The 17,752-nt window shown below is 48.9% G+C and overlaps 6 protein-coding genes; 4 read left to right on the forward strand and 2 right to left on the reverse strand.

Annotated features, from left to right (window-relative positions):
- The first annotated feature begins 3 nt into the window (after nt 1-3).
- On the forward strand, nt 4-1,747 carry CHC_T00002278001 (hypothetical protein). XM_005713239.1 is given in 2 exon segments: nt 4-1,548; nt 1,549-1,747. 1 exon segment carries the CDS (start codon nt 4-6, stop codon nt 1,546-1,548), a length of 1,545 nt encoding a protein of 514 aa, XP_005713296.1. The 3' UTR covers nt 1,549-1,747.
- Nucleotides 1,748-2,622: 875 nt separating this feature from the next.
- On the forward strand, nt 2,623-3,183 carry CHC_T00010303001 (60S ribosomal protein L27). The gene is made up of 2 exons (XM_005713240.1): nt 2,623-2,633; nt 2,760-3,183. The coding sequence occupies exons 1-2, from the start codon at nt 2,623-2,625 to the stop codon at nt 3,181-3,183; spliced, it is 435 nt and encodes a 144-aa protein (XP_005713297.1).
- A 37-nt stretch (nt 3,184-3,220) lies between these two features.
- On the reverse strand, nt 3,221-4,582 carry CHC_T00002280001 (hypothetical protein). XM_005713241.1 is given in 2 exon segments: nt 3,221-3,355; nt 3,356-4,582. 1 exon segment carries the CDS (start codon nt 4,580-4,582, stop codon nt 3,356-3,358), a length of 1,227 nt encoding a protein of 408 aa, XP_005713298.1. The 3' UTR covers nt 3,221-3,355.
- Nucleotides 4,583-5,301: 719 nt separating this feature from the next.
- On the forward strand, nt 5,302-7,243 carry CHC_T00002281001 (hypothetical protein). XM_005713242.1 is given in 2 exon segments: nt 5,302-6,711; nt 6,712-7,243. 1 exon segment carries the CDS (start codon nt 5,302-5,304, stop codon nt 6,709-6,711), a length of 1,410 nt encoding a protein of 469 aa, XP_005713299.1. The 3' UTR covers nt 6,712-7,243.
- Nucleotides 7,244-7,347: 104 nt separating this feature from the next.
- On the forward strand, nt 7,348-7,524 carry CHC_T00002282001 (hypothetical protein). The gene has a single exon (XM_005713243.1). The coding sequence runs from the start codon at nt 7,348-7,350 to the stop codon at nt 7,522-7,524; it is 177 nt and encodes a 58-aa protein (XP_005713300.1).
- Nucleotides 7,525-7,607: 83 nt separating this feature from the next.
- CHC_T00002283001 (hypothetical protein) lies at nt 7,608-10,950 on the reverse strand. XM_005713244.1 is given in 2 exon segments: nt 7,608-8,136; nt 8,137-10,950. 1 exon segment carries the CDS (start codon nt 10,948-10,950, stop codon nt 8,137-8,139), a length of 2,814 nt encoding a protein of 937 aa, XP_005713301.1. The 3' UTR covers nt 7,608-8,136.
- Nucleotides 10,951-17,752: the final 6,802 nt, after the last annotated feature.

Consider the following 17,752-nt stretch of genomic DNA (forward strand, 5'->3'; position numbering starts at 1 on the left):
CTTATGCATCACGGGTTTGACTTCAGCAAGCTTTTCACAGACGGCATCTCCTGGGTACGCGGCGAAATAGAGGCAAACCTGCGAAGACATATCACCAGCGTCTTGGAAAAAAAGTACAATCCTACCGCACAATCCAAGATCGCAATCAGTGCTGAGAGCAAGAAAGTTGTCCAATTCTACCGCGAGGCCATACGTGAATGGGTGCAGACGGTGGATAAAGACCAAACAAAGGTAATGGAACCAGGTGAACTTCAAACTCCATTCATCAAGATGTTTACACTTCCAAGAACACCAGGGCAGAGACGATTAGTCTTTGATCTAATCAGCAATGAATTTCCAAGGGCATTCGCAAGTACCATGGCCACGCAAGATAGAACGCAGTTGAAAATTGAGTTGTACGCTAGTGCAGCTGATGTTGCTGAAAAGAGGGACAGCGCTATGTGCAAAGAGGTAGAAGAAGAGCTGTCGAAAGCAGTCGGGTTTCGGTATGTTATTGATTCGTTGCGTGAGTCAAAATTGCCCATCGTTATTCACAACGGTCTCATGGACATTTCCAAGTTGCTTGCGAATTTTGTAGCCCCACTGCCGGCTCACTTGGACGAATTCAAGAAACAAGTGTCAGCTGCCTTTCCGTTTTTATACGATACGCGTTGGATGATGCAGCATCTATGCGACACTAACGAAGCTGTTCGACGAGCTATCAATTCCGATAACGCCCGCAGCATGGACGAAGTCATTCGCACATTACGTCGGCTAATAGCGAAAGTAGAAAAGACTGTACTCCCCGAGATTCGAACTCTCATTCCGGGTGAGTCTGTGGAGTGGAGAAGCACTCACATTAATGAAGCTGTTTTGTCATCTAAGGGCAAGGGTACAGTGATCAAACCAGGAGTCAATTCCGAGTCTCCCAGCGGCGATAGATTCGGCTTCGGTCGGTACGCTTTGGGCGATGAACGAGAATTCAGTCATGAAGCTGGCTTCGACGCCGTAGAGACTGGGAAACTGTTCACAATGCTCCTGCAGCTCAGCAAAGTAGATTGTACTCCGGGTGTTTTTGATTTGGCTTGCGATGAACTTGCTACGTTTCGAAACAGAGTCTATTTAGGTTCTTGTGGAGGCTTCCGCTGCATAAACCTCCTGACACGAAATCAGCCAGAAGAAAACGTTTACCTTCTAAAGGGGAATGCCGTTTTAGCTACGGGAGAATCGAAGGAGGAGAACGAAGCTATGGAAGACAGTGCTCCACACCGGCGGCGGCGTCGCTTGCTTCTGCGTATAACTGCAGGGACGGGGTGTGGCGTGGAAAAATCAATGACTGTATCTGCAGCCCGGAAGACAACAATGGTTGTGCTGAGTAGAAATACAAACGGTCAAACCATCCGGCATGGGAAGCGTAAGCACATCGAAGACACCAACTACACTCAGGAAGTCGAGGCAGTAATCAAAAATGGTGAGGATATTGGCGTTAAAGTGATTCCATACGCGGATGCATTATCTGGTCAGACTGCTACAGACTATAAAGACCTCAAGAAGAGGAGATGTGCATAAACGCATCTCTCAAAGATGCAGACCAGGTCCTTTGCTTTGAGCACGTATGTTGTAGAATGAAATCACCGGCATCTGAGGCCCCTTATACGTGTTAGAAGAGAGTGTTGCTGGAAAGTAGTAGATTTATATCGTAAGAGCCCTTGAAGTGTACAAAATTGCTATTATATCATCACGTACATGATCAGCAGCTCGGATTTTGCAAATGTGATTAGATGCTGTCGCAAAACAATTCCCTACTAACATTCTCTACATAGTGTTGATCGTTTGAAGGCATAGTGATGTGCTTCTGCATTATCCTCTAAAGGGCGTTCCAATCATAGCAAGAATACAAACTTACCGCCTTGCCGACATTCCTTCAGGCATACCCCCGCCGAACTCTTTTCTAAGCGAGTAAATGCATGAGAAATGAGCTGAACTGTTTTTGCCACTCTCATTTTGCCGAACTCTGCGTTTTTCAATCCATTCCACACAACCGTCAACGTCAGTACAAAGCAGGACGGTATATATACGCATTGCCAACATTACAATATTATGCATAAGCTTCCCGTAGTAAGACCCGGACGTCTGCGAACGTTCATACGATACACGCAACGACAAGAGCATATTCGGAGTGGCATGCTGACTATCACTCGTAGTTGGTACCGGTACCGTAAATTTTAGTTCTTTTGCGATCGAAAGTCAGTTGCTCCTGCAACCTAATAAGGATTTTTTTTCTCTTCGCAGAGCATGATGCGCACACGAAAAGAATCGTACGTAATTTTCGTCATAACGTTGTCGTACATAGTAATTAATTACAGTATACAGTAGTATTTAAAGATTACTGTACTGTAGTAGGAAGTCGTGGACACGTGAATACATTCATTTCTTAGCAAAAGAAAGTTTTTGTGAAAATTGTAATCGTTTTGGTTTCCCATTCTGCAGTGAGCCCATTGGTCAGATTGGGCGTCGCCGATGGCATTGGGATCCGAAGGTCCTGCCTCATCATCGACAGGATTTTTCTCTGCCGCCTTTATCGCCATCGCAAACCTCAACGCTCCCTCTCCATTCGAATTGTTGCGCTCTTCTTCTGTTACCATGGGAAAATTGTAAGTGCCTTGGACCTGGATCTGTGTTTTTGCTGGGAGCTTGTACCCGCACCGACGTGCTTCCATATGCTAACCATCCTAGTCCACTCCGTTTCACGCAAATCCTTCCCGTTCGTTTCCATGCAGTTTGAAGCCCGCGAAGATTGTGATCCTCTTGCAAGGAAAGCACGCCGGAAAGAAGGCTGTCATCCTCCAAAATCACGATAATGGCACCAACAAGCATTCTTACGGTCACTGCATTGTCGCTGGCATTGAGAAGTACCCGCGCCGCGTGAAGAAGTCTATGTCGAAGAAGAAGATTGCCCTTCGCTCGGATATGTCTGTCTTCGTCAAGGTCGTGAATTACAACCACCTCATGCCGACGCGCTACACTTTAGATCTCGGTGATGCGGTTAAGAGCGGTCTTGACATGGCTGCCTTCTCTTCCCCTGGTGCCAATGCTGAGCGACCAGAAGCCCGCAAAGAGGGTCGCGAGCTTGTCAAGAAGGAGCTTTCGCAGCGCTACAACGCAGGCAAGAACCAATGGTTCTTCACGCCACTCCGATTCTAGACTAGCAAACTCTGGCAATTGTGCAATAAACGTTGACTGAGGCTTGTGAGCCATGTGCAAATGGTCTAGTGAGTTAACGAGCAAATCACTTGGACAGGGATAAATAAGCGAAAAACAAACTGACGACTACATCGAATGACTGTCCACAGGGTCAGGTGTTCAAATCGTTTTACTACAATCGTTGCAACTTACATCGTCGCACACCAGTACCTCTAGAGATGAACGCAGGTCGCACTATTTCCTCCAATCCCCTCGCCCGTGCGATACTTTCCGGTGTCTCCACTTGCGAAAGGGCATTGAAAAGCGCCTTAACTGCGTTGCTCAATGATCTTGGTCCATGCAGTTTGGCGCCCACGTCCTTTAATCCGAACAGCTGGAATATAGCCGAAAAGTTGTTGTTCGCAGAGATCCCCGTCCCTTTCGGAGCTGGCCATAACGTGACCTGAGATCTGACATACTTTCCTCTCGCACGATGATAAATGGTGCGATCTTGATGTAGGTCTACTCTGAGCAAGTTCCGCTTCGCATCGCGACAGGCTCTTTCAATAGCATGTTGAGCTGTATCAGACTTACCCTCACCAAAACCAGCCGTGCCTGTGCGATTTCCAATGACTACCAGAGCGCGCACACTCATTGTAGTACCTCCCTTCACAACTTTGTGAACGCGACCTACTTCAAGCAATGCCGTATCGTACCCTTGCAATATTTCTTGCATAGACGTGGAATTCTCCAAATGCGCTTTCCGCCTCGCAAGCTCCTCTCTTGAGGGAGTGCGTAACTCAGTCGGAGCGGCATCGTTATCGAAGTTCTCGCTGCTCTCGCGCGACGACTGCTCAGGTGCAATATTGCTGGCTTCTCTTTCTTGCCTTCTTCGTAGCTCCTTTCGCTCTAATCTGCTGAATGGCTTCCCTGTTCCCGGAAGCATAGTGTCCTGTGGGGGCATGACTTGGAGTGATACAAGAATGCCCTCGATCGAATCGCGAAGCGTTTGCGCCCGCAGAAGGCCCTTGTAGTCTAATGCCTCTACTGGTATGGACACCACATTTTGTTCGATTCGATCTTCCAGTTCTTCAATACTGCAAGGATTTCCTGCTTTTCTGAGGGTATCCCTGATGAGATCTTGGGCCTCCATGACATCTTGCTCCAGTGGTACTAATAGCTCCGGAGGAGAACCCATTTCCTGGGCATTTGTTTGGATGGCTTGGCGTAGGACACCCGAAATTTTGGCAAGCTTTGCTAGATCACGTCCAGCACATTCCTTGTCTTCCGTCTCAGGAAAAGATGGCGGATGGTTGAAAGTGCTTGATGAACAGTATCGCAGATGCGAAATTGACCGCTCTACATGAGAATATCGATCCCGAAGAAAGTGCGCCCGTCTGAGAAGTATAGTTCGTAACATCGGACTACAAAGTACCTGCTTGAGTCTCACCTTGCAGTTTTCCGAAGTGCTCAAATCATGCCAACAGCTGGTGATCAGCGAGAGTGGTCTCAAAGTGAGATGCCTTTAGAGAGAGGTCTGCGATGATCAAGGCCGATTCCGAGCTTTCGATCATAAGAAATGGTGGGAAGAGGTTGCCCTAAAAAATTTAAAAAAAGATTCCTGTCATTTGAGCATGTGTACAGTATGATACAGTATATTAAGGACAGGGAGTTATTTTGGTTTCCTTATTTGTGTCTCCAAGCTTTGTCGCTTGAGCCCCCAATCTACGCCAGCCCAGCAGTACCCCTTTCTAGAGCAAGTCTGAAAACAGTTGGAAGTTTGGGATTGCTTGGGCCACCATGGCACCGGTTCCTCTAAGCCTGGCGTGGGCGCCAGGAGAAAGATTACTCGCAAGCGCTGGAGAGCAGCCCAGTTGCAATCTTGAAGCGCTACCTTCTCTCCCCAATGCGTTTCTTCGCATGTTCTTCACCGGCCATCAGATTTTTTGTGACAAAACTATATCTATCCAAGAAAAAAGCGCTCGGTACAGATCAATTATCATCACATGTCAACAGGATCTTGAGGAACTCCACGAGCAGGGTGCGGATATCGAAAAGTCGAAAGAATGGATATTGTCTCTCAAGCATGCGAATATGGTGTGGCATTTTTTTGAATCCGTGTATCTAACAGATCCCGCTATGGATGACCGTCACACTAGCGTATTTCTTACTGAGTGGTACCGACTGAGTTGCTACGATATCACGAATGAGAAGGAACTTCCATATCAGTTAATGCAAGCTGGACAACCTCGCGAGGATGACGAAAAGTTGTGGGATGTACTAATAAAGCTTGCAATTGTTGGACGACTGGGTGAAATGGAACAAATGTTGCATATCATCAAGCAAGAGCAGGAAGAGATCGTTGATATGAATTCTTTAGATGACACAATCGACAACGCCATTTCAACTCCTCAACCGCGACCGATGAGTGTTATGCAGACAGTGCATAGTATTATACAAAGCGCTCCACCAGACAATATCTCATCGAGAAGTGATGGAACTTGGGAAGAATGGCAAAGCCACTGTGGATTGTGGGTTCAATCCGACGAATTGAAAGCTCATCCCCATGCAAAGAGATTGGTAGGGTTACTGAGTGGTAATATGAAGGGTATTCGCGAGGCATGCACAAATTGGGAAGAGATGCTGGTTTCGTGCTGTTTATACGGGCAGTACGGGATGGCGAGCGGTGGAAACCTGCGTGGTGGCCATACTTTGGTTTGGAATTCATCGGCGTCTGCATCGGAAGCCTTCCCTGTTCCAGAAAATGTTGCTCGCGGAGCACTTGTCGAGGCGTCAACAGGTGCCATTCGCAAAGCAATCGTGTCTCTGGAGGCTGGCCTTCCAACTAGTTGGTTTTCCGCCCACTTGTGCGACCTACTCGTCACAGCGGGGTATCTCAAAGGTGACACAGGCGCCAAAGTGGAAAGGGCAAAACGGGCGACAGACCTTCGTGAGTTCTATCTGAAGGAGTTTGCCCGAGAAGTGGAACGCTCCCGCGGATGCTGGCGCATTGCCGTGGATTATTATAAGGCCTGTCCGTTACACGGCACATCGATGCTGATCGACTTTTTATCGCGAATGCCATTCGAGGGTTCGAGTGACCCAACCGTTGAAAAGGTTCTACTCATTTGCACGAAAATGAAACTGCAAAGAACGGGGCGGAACATCTGCGAGAAGCTGGGCGCACATTGCCTGAATCAGGAAAATCTTGGCGGTGCTATGTCATGGTTTGCAAGAGCTGGCCTTTACAAACGCGCTGAAAACGTAGCTGAACTGGCCTTGTCAAGAGCTGAAACGGAGGGCGCTGATTCTCAAGCGGCCCGTTCTCTTGAATGCGTTGTCTTCGCCCTCACAAGTGCTGGCGACGAAAAAATGATGGAGACCTTCTATTACCTACGCGTTTACTGTGAGATGCAACAAGCTCTTGTGAAGATATCTTCACTGTTCTCAGATGGTTCGACTGAGAAGCTGCCAAAGTATATTTCGGATTTGGTATCGTCGGCGTGGCGCCTCGTCAGCAGGTGCAAGATGGCGCGCCTGAAGGCCTAGAGTCGCCTTCGAAGTAGCCCGAGTCATTGAACTCCATCCCAATGTAGTACCACTGCTTTCAAGAGTAGCTATTAGCGACCTGCTAAGCGCTCTACAATTGGCGTCAGGGCCACATTGCAGCGAAGAACTGGCCCTTGGAATACGGCGACGACTAGCGTTCGACACATCACTAGCGAGAGAAGCTAATAGGGATGACGCTTCGCTATCTCGAGAATGCGAGGCCGCGATGCAGCATTGTCGTAGTGTTTTCATTCGGACTGCAGCTACGAGAATCACTGCGGAGTAAAGCGCCGTCGCCCTGCCCAGTACTGCCACTTTTCGGTCATGAGGAGCCGCATCCCAGCTTCCGTTCTGCGATCTTCGGACATTTTTTTGCCTGATAAGTGGTCAACTTCTTTCCTTAGCAAACGATGCTTCTCCAGCTTTGTTTGAACACGCTCATGTTCGGAATGCAATCGAGTTTCAACGTGGATCAAGTAAGTCATGATTCTGTCTATAAAGGCTGCAGGGCTTATACCATTTTTCACGTCAAGCCTCAAGTTCGACCTGTCAGATTGGACACCAATCGCGATTGCGTGCGGTCGACCACCCCCCGGGACTTGAGACACATGTACTCCTCTCTGCTCACCAGCATCAATGACTGTTCTCATATCGTGTGCTAGGCCGCCTTCCTTGCTCGTGCCATTTCTGTTTCCCAAAAATACCTCGTCGTGGCTGAAGGTGCCCTCGAGAGCGTACTCCCCGTTGCTCCAAGACACACGAAGAATTTCAGCTTTCCTCGCATTCTGCGCAAACGTCTCAAAAAGGAGGTAATGGCTAGTTAGGTCCAAATCGGTATTCTCCGTTGTGGAGCGCGAAGCAGGAAGCATCAGACTCTTCCACCATGATGCTCCCCCTTTCTGCATATTCAAAGACTTGATCTCTTTTATTCTCTGTTGCCCTAAATAATTTGGGTAGGCAAGGCTACTCGTTGGCAAGCCGAAGAGAAATCAAATGCAATCACTTTGGAAACCTATTGAGGAAGAGATGCTCGCAAAGATCAAAGACCTCAACGGTTTTCTTATCCAGGAAGACGGACAGGCTGTGCATGGTCTTTTGGGCGGAACACGAGCGTGTGGAAACGCCAACAACATATCGATTTTAGATTATATTACACGTGTATGCTGTAGCGGAGGCCGTACATCTTTTGTACGTCCCTCAGTGGTGTCCACTTCACTTGCTTTAATACCGTAGCCGCTGAAGTGATGCAGTCAAATGCTTTGTTGCTGTCCCGTTGCAGTTTCCCAGAGAGCAGCTGATGAAATTTGTGGTTACAGTGAATGCAACCACTGCCAGCTTGACGACTGCAATACTGTCGCCAGTGAGAGCAATGGGATTAACCAAACTGCATATGCATCGCAAAAAAATGGAATAGGAACAAGAGTTTCAATCATCGGCCAACAGCTTTTGAACTGTCAAAACCTTTCGAACGATGAGCAGGGAGTCTTCAGATAGCGTATCTAAAAATGACTTCGCGTTCTGATGTTCTGATGTAACTTGTCCATCCGCAGTCATACTCATGTGCCGAGTTACGGTCAAGGGAAGTGACAGATGCCGAAACACTGCTTCGCGTAACTTTTTCAGATGCAATTCTTCGACTTGATCCCCTTTCCACTTCTCGGAAAGCTTTCCCATCATCTCATAATCACATCTCTGTAGTGATTGACAAATTGTTTCAGCAAGAGTGTCTTGAATTGCAGTCAGATGCAATCTTTCCTTGGTGTCCATATCCTCTGATTTATACCTGGCGGAAGCTTTCTCAAAAAGGCCCACATTCCAGATCGTAGAATCAAGAAAATATGTAGGTGCCGTCCTCGCCGGAAGAAGGTCCAGCAATACAATTGCACTTACAAGTTGCATGCGAAGTTCACCGTTTTCAAGAGACCATCTGACTGCTTCTGTCAAGATCTCTCTTGGTTTCGTTAATGCCTCTGAACAACCTGAAACTATGCTCATCAAAATCTTCCCAACGGCTCTGCAACACATGCACTTGGTGTTGACTGGTTTCTCACCCTTCAAAACGTTCGACAAGACTAGAGCTTGTTCGCACCATCGACTTGACCGTTGGTGTTGTGAAACAGAAACCTTCAGATTAGATGTAGAGGACTCTTGAAGTGCACACACAACAAGATTGATAGCAGCGATGTCACTTGATTCAGCTCCAGATCTGTTGGTTCGCACGTTTCGCTGAATCTCTTTACCTTGTCCTAGCTTCAAATATTGAGCAGCAAACTCCGAAGCGGAGTCGAGCCTAGAAAAGAAAAAGTCGTTTTGCTGAGGCAGTTCGCGCAGAATTCTCTCCATCAAAGATGCAAATGAACTCATGGCTTTTCCCCGCACGCTAGGTGCATTGCACAGGCTTCGCATTTCATCATCGAGGCAACCAACGATTTCTGAGAGCACATCGATCGAAACTTTTCTCACCGGTACGCATGCAAGCGATTTGATGGAGCCTATTCTCGTGGTATCACTTTGGTTGGATACAGCAACTCCTTTGAGCAGACCCACAGCGTTCTGTACCGTGGTAGAATGTCTGTTCTCAAAGCAGCTAGCTTCACATGAAGAGGCAGCGACATGCTTCTGGTTGGCAAGAGGACTTACTATATCTGACAATAACAAAACACTTCCAAGAGCATTGATGGCTGAGCCTTGGCCAGGATGTGTGCGATCCTGAACAACCCTATGAAGAAGCGTATGGTAAAGCTCCCATGCCAAAGACACCTCAACGCGAACATCGTCTATTTCATTTCCATCGCCAGCACGTCGCGGCTTCCCTTGAAGCAACTTGACTGTTTGCGAAATATAGGTTTCAACGATTCGTATACAGTGCAACGACTGTCCAGTTGCCGGCTCTTCCCTCTCCAAGTCGATCAAAGGCAAGTGCCATCCGTGCAGCATTCTTCGAAATAAATGAGGGTGTACAAAGACAATGTTCCGCAGTACGGTTAGGATTTCTAATGCTGGCTGGTTGCCATGACGATTCCTTAATACCCTGATAAAGTCCTCACAAAACTGCTCTATCTCGTCCAAAGCAATATTTTCGCCGCTCTTTGCGACCAATACAGCGATAGCAGAGGCTGCCGCAGCACGGCTAGTCAAATCTGTGTTCTCTTCATCAAGCAGCCGACTTCGCAACGCTTGTGCAAGAAGAACAGCCTTCTCATGCGGGACAGCCGGAACAGGCATGCTCCAAGCAAGTTCCGCACCTAGCTTCGCGAGCTTCGCGGTAACTACACCGCTGCTTTCTGATTCCAACGCCGACGCAACTACAGTGTACAATGCCGCACTGGCACGCAAGACGCGAGAGCTTGCAGAAGTGAATGAAACCGAAGTTTGCGGATTCGTTGGGCGTGCGAACTGGGTTGCCTTTTGAATAAATGTCCTTGTGCTTGCTAGAAGGGCGGTGACAGTCGAAACTGCTGTCGACCTCAACTGCACGTCTCTCTCAAACAAAATAATTGAGGCCAGAGTGTCTCGGCCTCCGGCAGCGCGACGTGGAACGCCGTCCCGGTCTGGAAGAAACATACCCCAAAACGGGATGAGGGCGCGACTGGCGACACCTGCAAGAGATTGCAAGGCGTTGAGCGCTGCATACCTGACGGTGTGGAGACGGGGCGCGTAGGACGATAAACCGTCGCGATCCGATTGTGCACCACTGCCGCTGTCCGAGTTGGGGTCTGCAAGTGGGGCTGGACGCGACGTAAAGAGAGCAACATGTATTGGTTCGACAAGCGAGGGTACGTGGCGCTCTACCTGTTCACGAGCGGGACGGCTCGGGAGTGCGGCGCGAGCGATAGCGGCGACGCAGGATAATGAGGCGGAGAGCGCAGAGGCATCGCGTGAGGATGTTGGAGACAAAGAGGATGTGGCTAGTGCTTCAGCAGTGGAAAGAGAGGCGGAAGGTGAGGAGGCGTGCCAGTGTGGTAATGATGAGCAGAGTTGCGCCAGGCGGAAACGGATGTAAGGTGAGGCCGGGGGGCATTGTAGAATGTGGAGATGAAGGGCAGCACCGAGCTCGACTTGAAAGGAAGGCAGTGGGGGAGCAGAAATGTTTGATAGAAGGGACAGTAACTGGGGATGGGCAGTGGTCCCTCGAAGATCGTTTTGGAGTTGATGAGATATGGCGAGCAAATCGATAGAAGTTTGCGACTTGGAATGCAGCGGACGCCTGCGAGATGCTCGGGAGCGAGAGCCCCCCATCCATGCAGAGCTGATGAGGAATGAGGGTAAGCCTCAACGGCCAGGATATGCTAGTAGAGCTACTGCATGTGACTAAGACTCCACCAAGTCTCGTTCCATGGCGCTTCGCGATAGCAGCATTCAGAGTTGGTGTGAGGAATCTTGTTCTCTGTTTGAACGCAGTTTCAGAGGTGAAGAAATTACGAATAGATGGCCGCCTCCCTTTTGCAAAATTGGCAATGCTTGTCTGTCGAACAAGGTAAGGGGGGGTGCCCTAATTTTTTGGAACACGCCCTAATTACCTGAACATCCCAAATATTGCGAACTTTTATCCCCATATCGGGCCAAAGACAGCAAACAATGCTCAACAAGTTCATAAAAAAGCCAATGGCTCAATTCCTTGTGGATAGATTCAAAAACAAATCTGCGCAAACAATAGAGAGCTTACGCAACATCTTGTGAGCTGAAAATCCGTCAAATCACTCGCAAGGAAAATTATACTGCTTTCAGTTGCCCGAAATTTGCGTCGTGCCTGTTTGCAAAATAGCTGAAATGTGGCTATTTGCTCATGACACTTCTGTCATCATTTGAGGACAACTGTCTTGGGTTTTCGCGCGAAACATAAGAAACACCAATAACTCTTATAGAGAGGGCGCCATCTTCAACCGGCGTCTCGAGACTTTCGAACAGCTGCATCCACAAAAACATGGCTGAGGTTATACCTGTGGAAAATAATGAACCAACCACGAAAAAAAGGGCACAAAGAGGGAAGTATCTTCCAATGGAAGACCTGATTTTGGTGAGGGAGGTAGCAGCTCTGCGTGCTCACGTTGCTCCGTATGGAACGGTAAGGCAAACCTACGAACAGGTTGCTGCGAAGGTTAACCTTAACCCCCATATGGAGCAAAAAGTCACATGGAAGGCTGTGCAGGACAGCTACAACCGTTTAAAAGACGACTTCCAGGTTGAGGACAGACGCAATGCCGGTCTATCCGGTGTAGCTGGAGGCGAAATGGGAGATCTTTATCAATTGCTCTCACAAATGCAGGAGGAAAGGCAGTCGTTTGTTGACGATAAGGGAAAGGATCGATTGGAAAAGCAAACGAAAGAACAGGAGAAGGAGAGGCTGGGTAAGACGGTGGTGGAAATGGCCTTGCTTCGTTGGTCCCAGCGGACGAGCTCAGAAGATGGGACGGAAGACGAAAGGGATGATGGTGATGAGACCGCGTCTGGCGAAGGAGAGCGAGCAAAGAAGCGAGCGAAGAAGCGCCGTAAAACACAGCATTATGGAGTAAGCGGGGGGTTGTCGGTTTTTGCGGAGAAGCTTAAGGATGCAGATATGGCGCGTATCAACCTTGAGACAGAGCAGCTCAAGTTTGAGAAGGAGAAGTGGGCAGGTGAAAAAGAAGAACGCGAGACGGAACGTATAGAGCGCCGAAAGGAACGCGAGGACTCTCAGAAAATAGAGCTTAAGAAATTTGAGCTCATGCTTGATGTCCTCAGAAACAAGAACTGAGGTAGCGGTCGGGTGTCTGTGGTGGTTTTCGTGTTTTAAAAGAGGGCTTCGGAAGCACTAGGCGCACGGATCCCAGCTCATTTCACCCTTCAGGTTGACGGTAGAGGGGAAAAGACTATTTCTTGTCAGTATCAAGTGAGAGTTCCCTCTCTCCGTCCTACATGTCTACATTCCGCACTCGTCGCAACGCTGTGCCGTCAATCCCTATCACGGAGCCCACCACACGCCGCAGCCGCCCACGGCCTCCCACGTTGCCCATCGCCATATCCCTACCAGCAGTCCCTCCGTCCTTCATGTCACCACCGCCCTCGACATCCCCCACGCCCCCCTCTACATGCTACAGCCGCCCTCGACTTCTCCCACGCCCCCATGCCACCACAGCCCTCAGCTTCTGCTTTCAGCTTCCCGCATACCCCCGGGCCCCGACACCTCCCGCCCTCACCCCTCACCCTTCACCACACAACCTGAATCGCGTGCCTCGTGCTTCAATCGCATATATAGTTGAAAGTAAATTCTGGTACTACTTTTATCACGAAACGGTACACTTAGTCGGACGGCCCGCATCACCAAAAACCATGGCATCCACTGCATCCTCATTTACTCGTCTCTTCCCCCCACCTTCCGTCTTCCTCTTTTCTGCTTCAAGTCTCTACTCCCTTCACAGCTTCCTCTTATCGCCAAACCCGGCCTCTCCGTATCACTATCTACACCTATTGTCGAATCTCGCACCTTTTTAGTCAAGAAACTAACAAGGTGCGAGCTTCGATGCACTCTTGAAGTGAAGGAGGAGTGACACCGAAGTAACGTGAGATTTGATTGGGGTAGCACGAATTGTGTAGGTTGCACATGAGCATAGTGCCAAGATAAAGAAGGCCAACCGGCGATTCGCCAAGTTTCATCTTCCTTTTTGTGTCACATACCGGGAAGTACAGTTTAACCTTTTTAAATATCCATTCCACTGTGACCCTGACCTTCGACATGGACGCATTGAACGCCCTCTGGTTAACGTTCAGGTTGCTTCCTTGGAAGGGCACTTCCATGAAATTTCTCCAATTGTAACCAGAATCTCCAAACAAAACATACTGCTCCCCATTGACCTGTAGAATGCTGCCAAAGTTGCTCTCAATCCCACTGCATGAAAACATGAACCAGTCATGGCGCTTCCCTTCTACAGGTCCGTAGGCATGTAGTATCATCCCGTCAGGTGTAGTAACGGCCTGGTACTTCAGGGCGTGTTTGCGCTTGTGGCCGTTATAAACAACGAGCTGCTTCATATAACCGCTGGGACGAGCAACACCGAGAACATTGCCGTCCACAAACCCAATACAGTTTTTTAGAGCCGCCCCGCACTCGCTAATCCCGTCGCTAAATGGTCCTGCCCGTGTTTCCATATAGCTCTGTGGTACAGGGCTAAGAAGAAGGTGACCACTAGCCGACATAAAATGATCCATACCCTCCCAGAAGATCTCAGAGAGCTGGGAGGGGTGCTTGCCAAATATATCGCAAATGTCCTCCCACCGATCCGGCATAGCCATGGGACGTAGAATTATGCAGGTTGCTAGGATCGGGTGAACTACATATCGATTTCGCTTTGTCAGAGACTGGTTAGACGGCCAGCCGAGAACCGGCACCAATGAACACACGTCGACGATCCGAAACCTGAAGTGCCGCAGAGCCTCTCTGTCGCTGAAGCGATTAAAGTTAAACATAAAATCAGTTGCCGCGATACGTTGAGACCGGTCGAGCAGTTTGTTGCACTGCTCAGTCCAGATGTCATGTTCGATGGCAAGCGCTAAAAGTGTGGGCGATCTGGAGAAAGAAGAGGGGTGTACGTGGTGGTTAAGATATCGCTTGCCTACAGGAAGAAGCAGGCTGCCGTAGACGGCAGCACGAGCTGTGCACGTCGTGAGTTTGAAGTTCTTTTGGGCCATGGTGAGGGTTGGTGCTGCTACTCACAACCTCGATGCGAAATGCGCTAGCGTAATCTATCAGACAAATATGAGGAGTTGCACTGCGCGCAAAATTGTTGTACGCGTGTACACACAAGCTGTGCAGAATTCTGACAGAATTTTCATTCGCGTAAACTCACTAATACCACGCACCAATTTACATTAAGGACATCACTTGTTTCAATTCCTCCATTTCTCTGCCAAAAGAGGCGGGCCTTTCAAAACACAAACACCGATGGGCGCGCAAAAAGTCAGACGTCCCGCCAAAAGTCCGCATGGCATCCACACAAAATGCAGCATAAAAAGACCATCGTTTCATGGATCACACAGGGAGCGACGTCAAGGCATTCTAGTCTCGAGACCTTCACGCCTGCATTGGTGGTCACAAAAATGACCAAGCGATCGAAGCACTCTTCCGAAAACTCAAGACTGCAGCCGTCAAAGCAGTCCTCGGGGGACAAACGTATCGCTCCGCTGCCGCACAGTTCCACATTCCAATGTCCACCATCTACAACCACGTCAACCGCGATCCGTTGCCCATCAAAACAGCAAAACGCCCAGGCCGACTCACCGCATTAACTGCGCACGAGTAGAATTTAGTAGTCACGCTGCTAGCCCGCTACGCCGAACAAGGGATCCCGTTGCGTCGGGCACACCTTAAGGAAGCGGTTGAAATGATTATATGTCGTATGGCCGCTCCTCGACGCATGTTCCTTCCATTCAAAAACGGGTTACCAGGGCCCAAATTTTTGCGTAACTTCACCAAGCGGCACAAAGATATGTTACGTTTTGCCCGACCCCATCGTCAGGAGGCTAACCGTTTCCGCGCATGCAACGGTGATACATTGACGACGCACATTGCGACGCTTGACAAGATCATTTCAGAACACAGTATTGACCCTTCAAGAATTTGGAATCTGGACGAGACCGGCGTAACATCGGGAAAGGATGCGAATGGCAAAGAAACTGCTCGGGTTTATATGACAAGAGCAGGGGCACGGGATGCACGAACAGGTACATTTTTGAACACCAACCGCGTGACCATGATGCCTGTGATTAGTGCGTCCGGAGACATGGGTGCTCCGCTATTCTTATTTAAGGGAAAACGTCTGCCGTATCGAGTTTCCGTGAAGAATGGATTGTCTTGTGTTGAGACATATGCAGACAGTTTGCCCCGAGGTTCAATTGTTACGATGAGAGAAGAGATCGGAGGTGTGGACTCCCTCAATTTTTAAATTGGGCTGTGCGCTTTGTTCAAGACACCAAAGACCTCACCGCAAACAACCGGAAGCTGCTACTAATTTATGAAGGGTACAGGTCACATATGTCTGTGACTGTTTTGGACATTCTACACAATAACAACATTATTGCTTACGCGCTTCCTGCGCATACCTCAGGGAAAACTCAACCCTTGGATGTTTGTGTGTTCTCGCCGTTTAAAGCAGCTCTGAATGAAGCTTTGAACATGGCTGTGACACAAAATGGGGAGGATAAATGGGATGCTTACTACTTTTGCAGAATGCTAAAGTACGCCTACGAAAAGGCCTTTAACCCGTCCAATATTGTTTCCGGATTCCGCCGAGCTGGAATCGTCCCGATAGATTCTTCCCAATTGCTTTCTGTGCCCCGACCGCGTTCCGCGCACGACCTCAGTGTCACCATGACTGTAACAGAGATGGCCAGTTTGTTCGAAGAGAAGCGCCTTCAAATGCGCTCAATAATTTTGGGGGAAGACGCTAAGGTTGGCGAAAGTGGCTTTGTAGACACTGCCCAAGGAACAGTGCTGACGTCAGATCGTGCATTAGCACTCTCGCGCGATAAGCGTGCGACGGACCGTTCAAAAAAGATTGAGAAAGATCTGCGTGCTGCACAGACAGCGATGAACACAGCAAGGCGCGAGAACAAGTTGAGAGCTGAGGTGACCCGTCTCCAAGAATTGGCTTGGTTGCGCCGGGCGAAGGCAATCGGAGTGAGCGTTGTTCAGTTGAAGAGAACGGTCAGATCTTTGGAGGAGAGGAGGGCTATTGCACGTCACAGGGTTGCCATGAAGCGCCAGGATGCGCTGGAATAAGTACAGAGGTCTCGTAGACTCATCTAGTATGATGACGTGGCGCCGGAATTTGTTTCAACCGCTGATATTTTTTCTAAATAAATTGGTTCTGGTGTTCGATCTTTAGGGTGTTTTAACTCCGGCGAGGTAAAAAACTCCATCGCAGAGTTATGCTGGTGCCGCAACGCGTGTTCCTGTTCTTTTTGTTCGTCATTGGGAATAGAATTGTGCATTCCATGAGGCTGACAGCACTGTGAAAATCACCCCCCAACCCCACCGAGAAGTAGATTTTTCATTTACTTTTTGATTCCCGTTCCAAACATTAGGGTACCCCCCCTTTACCCTTCCCGAAGGGGGCAATTTGGTAATTCTTTTGAAAGTGCCCCACAAATATTGTATGGCACTGTCCTGAACAGCCATACAGCATCTGGTGCAGGCAGAGAAGTGTCCCCCTACTTCCTACACCCGGATAACGATGGCAAAATATAGCTTTCCGAAGCAATATGACCTTTCCACAAACGCGAAAATAGCTCCCAAATCAAGAAAAGGGGCAATTTGGTAATTTTACTTACGTACGCGAAAGCGACAACAGAGAATCGGCAACATCATTTTCACTGCTTGGGTCCTTCCTCACAGCCTGCTCAGAAGGTGTAGAGGTCATCGCCACTTCACAATTTGCAGTAGATGCAACAACAGCATGCTCAAGGGGTCGCAACGATGGAAACCTTGGATCCACGGCTTTCTCTCCCATCTTACTGCCACCAGCTGCTTTCGCCACTCGTCGCTGCTCGCGCTTGCGATCACGATCTGCCTTTTCCTCGGCCTTCCGCACCTTCGCAGCAGCACCAGCTGCATCCTTCGCCTTTCTGATTTGGATAACATCGTCCAAGGTCAAGTATGTCGCTGGTGTCCCTTTTTGGAGCTCCACACTTTTTTGCCGAACCACTTGCCGAGAACCACCGCTCCTAAACCCAGTGCTTGACATTAGAATGTTATTGACGCTTCTGTTCTTACTCAAAAGAATTTCAACATCTCTTAGTCCCGTGGTCGGGTCAGTCGCTGCGGCTAAAGTGTTGCGGAGACTTCGAAAAATCCTACTGTCACTGTTTCGGGTTCTGCTTGCCACATTCTTAGATGATTCTTTGATGAGTTCAGGGTTGTTGACAGCCCCAGTCGGTCCTTTTTTCAAGAACCTGTCAAGAAAAGAGTAGTTCATGGACCATAAACCGGTTTTTTCGAAGCTTGACCTTATCTTATCCACGGTAATATCAATGTAAGCCAATGCAGCAACCATCAGATTGGAACGCA

This window comes from Chondrus crispus, genomic scaffold (assembly GCF_000350225.1).
Source record: "Chondrus crispus Stackhouse genomic scaffold, scaffold_132, whole genome shotgun sequence".
NCBI lineage: Eukaryota > Rhodophyta > Florideophyceae > Gigartinales > Gigartinaceae > Chondrus > Chondrus crispus.

Bases quoted from the DNA above. Each gene is read 5' to 3' on its own strand.
- CHC_T00002280001 (XM_005713241.1), bottom strand. From the start codon at position 4,582: ATGTTACGAACTATACTTCTCAGACGGGCGCACTTTCTTCGGGATCGA.
- CHC_T00002278001 (XM_005713239.1), top strand. From the start codon at position 4: ATGCATCACGGGTTTGACTTCAGCAAGCTTTTCACAGACGGCATCTCC.
- CHC_T00002281001 (XM_005713242.1), top strand. From the start codon at position 5,302: ATGGATGACCGTCACACTAGCGTATTTCTTACTGAGTGGTACCGACTG.
- CHC_T00002282001 (XM_005713243.1), top strand. From the start codon at position 7,348: ATGACTGTTCTCATATCGTGTGCTAGGCCGCCTTCCTTGCTCGTGCCA.
- CHC_T00002283001 (XM_005713244.1), bottom strand. From the start codon at position 10,950: ATGGGGGGCTCTCGCTCCCGAGCATCTCGCAGGCGTCCGCTGCATTCC.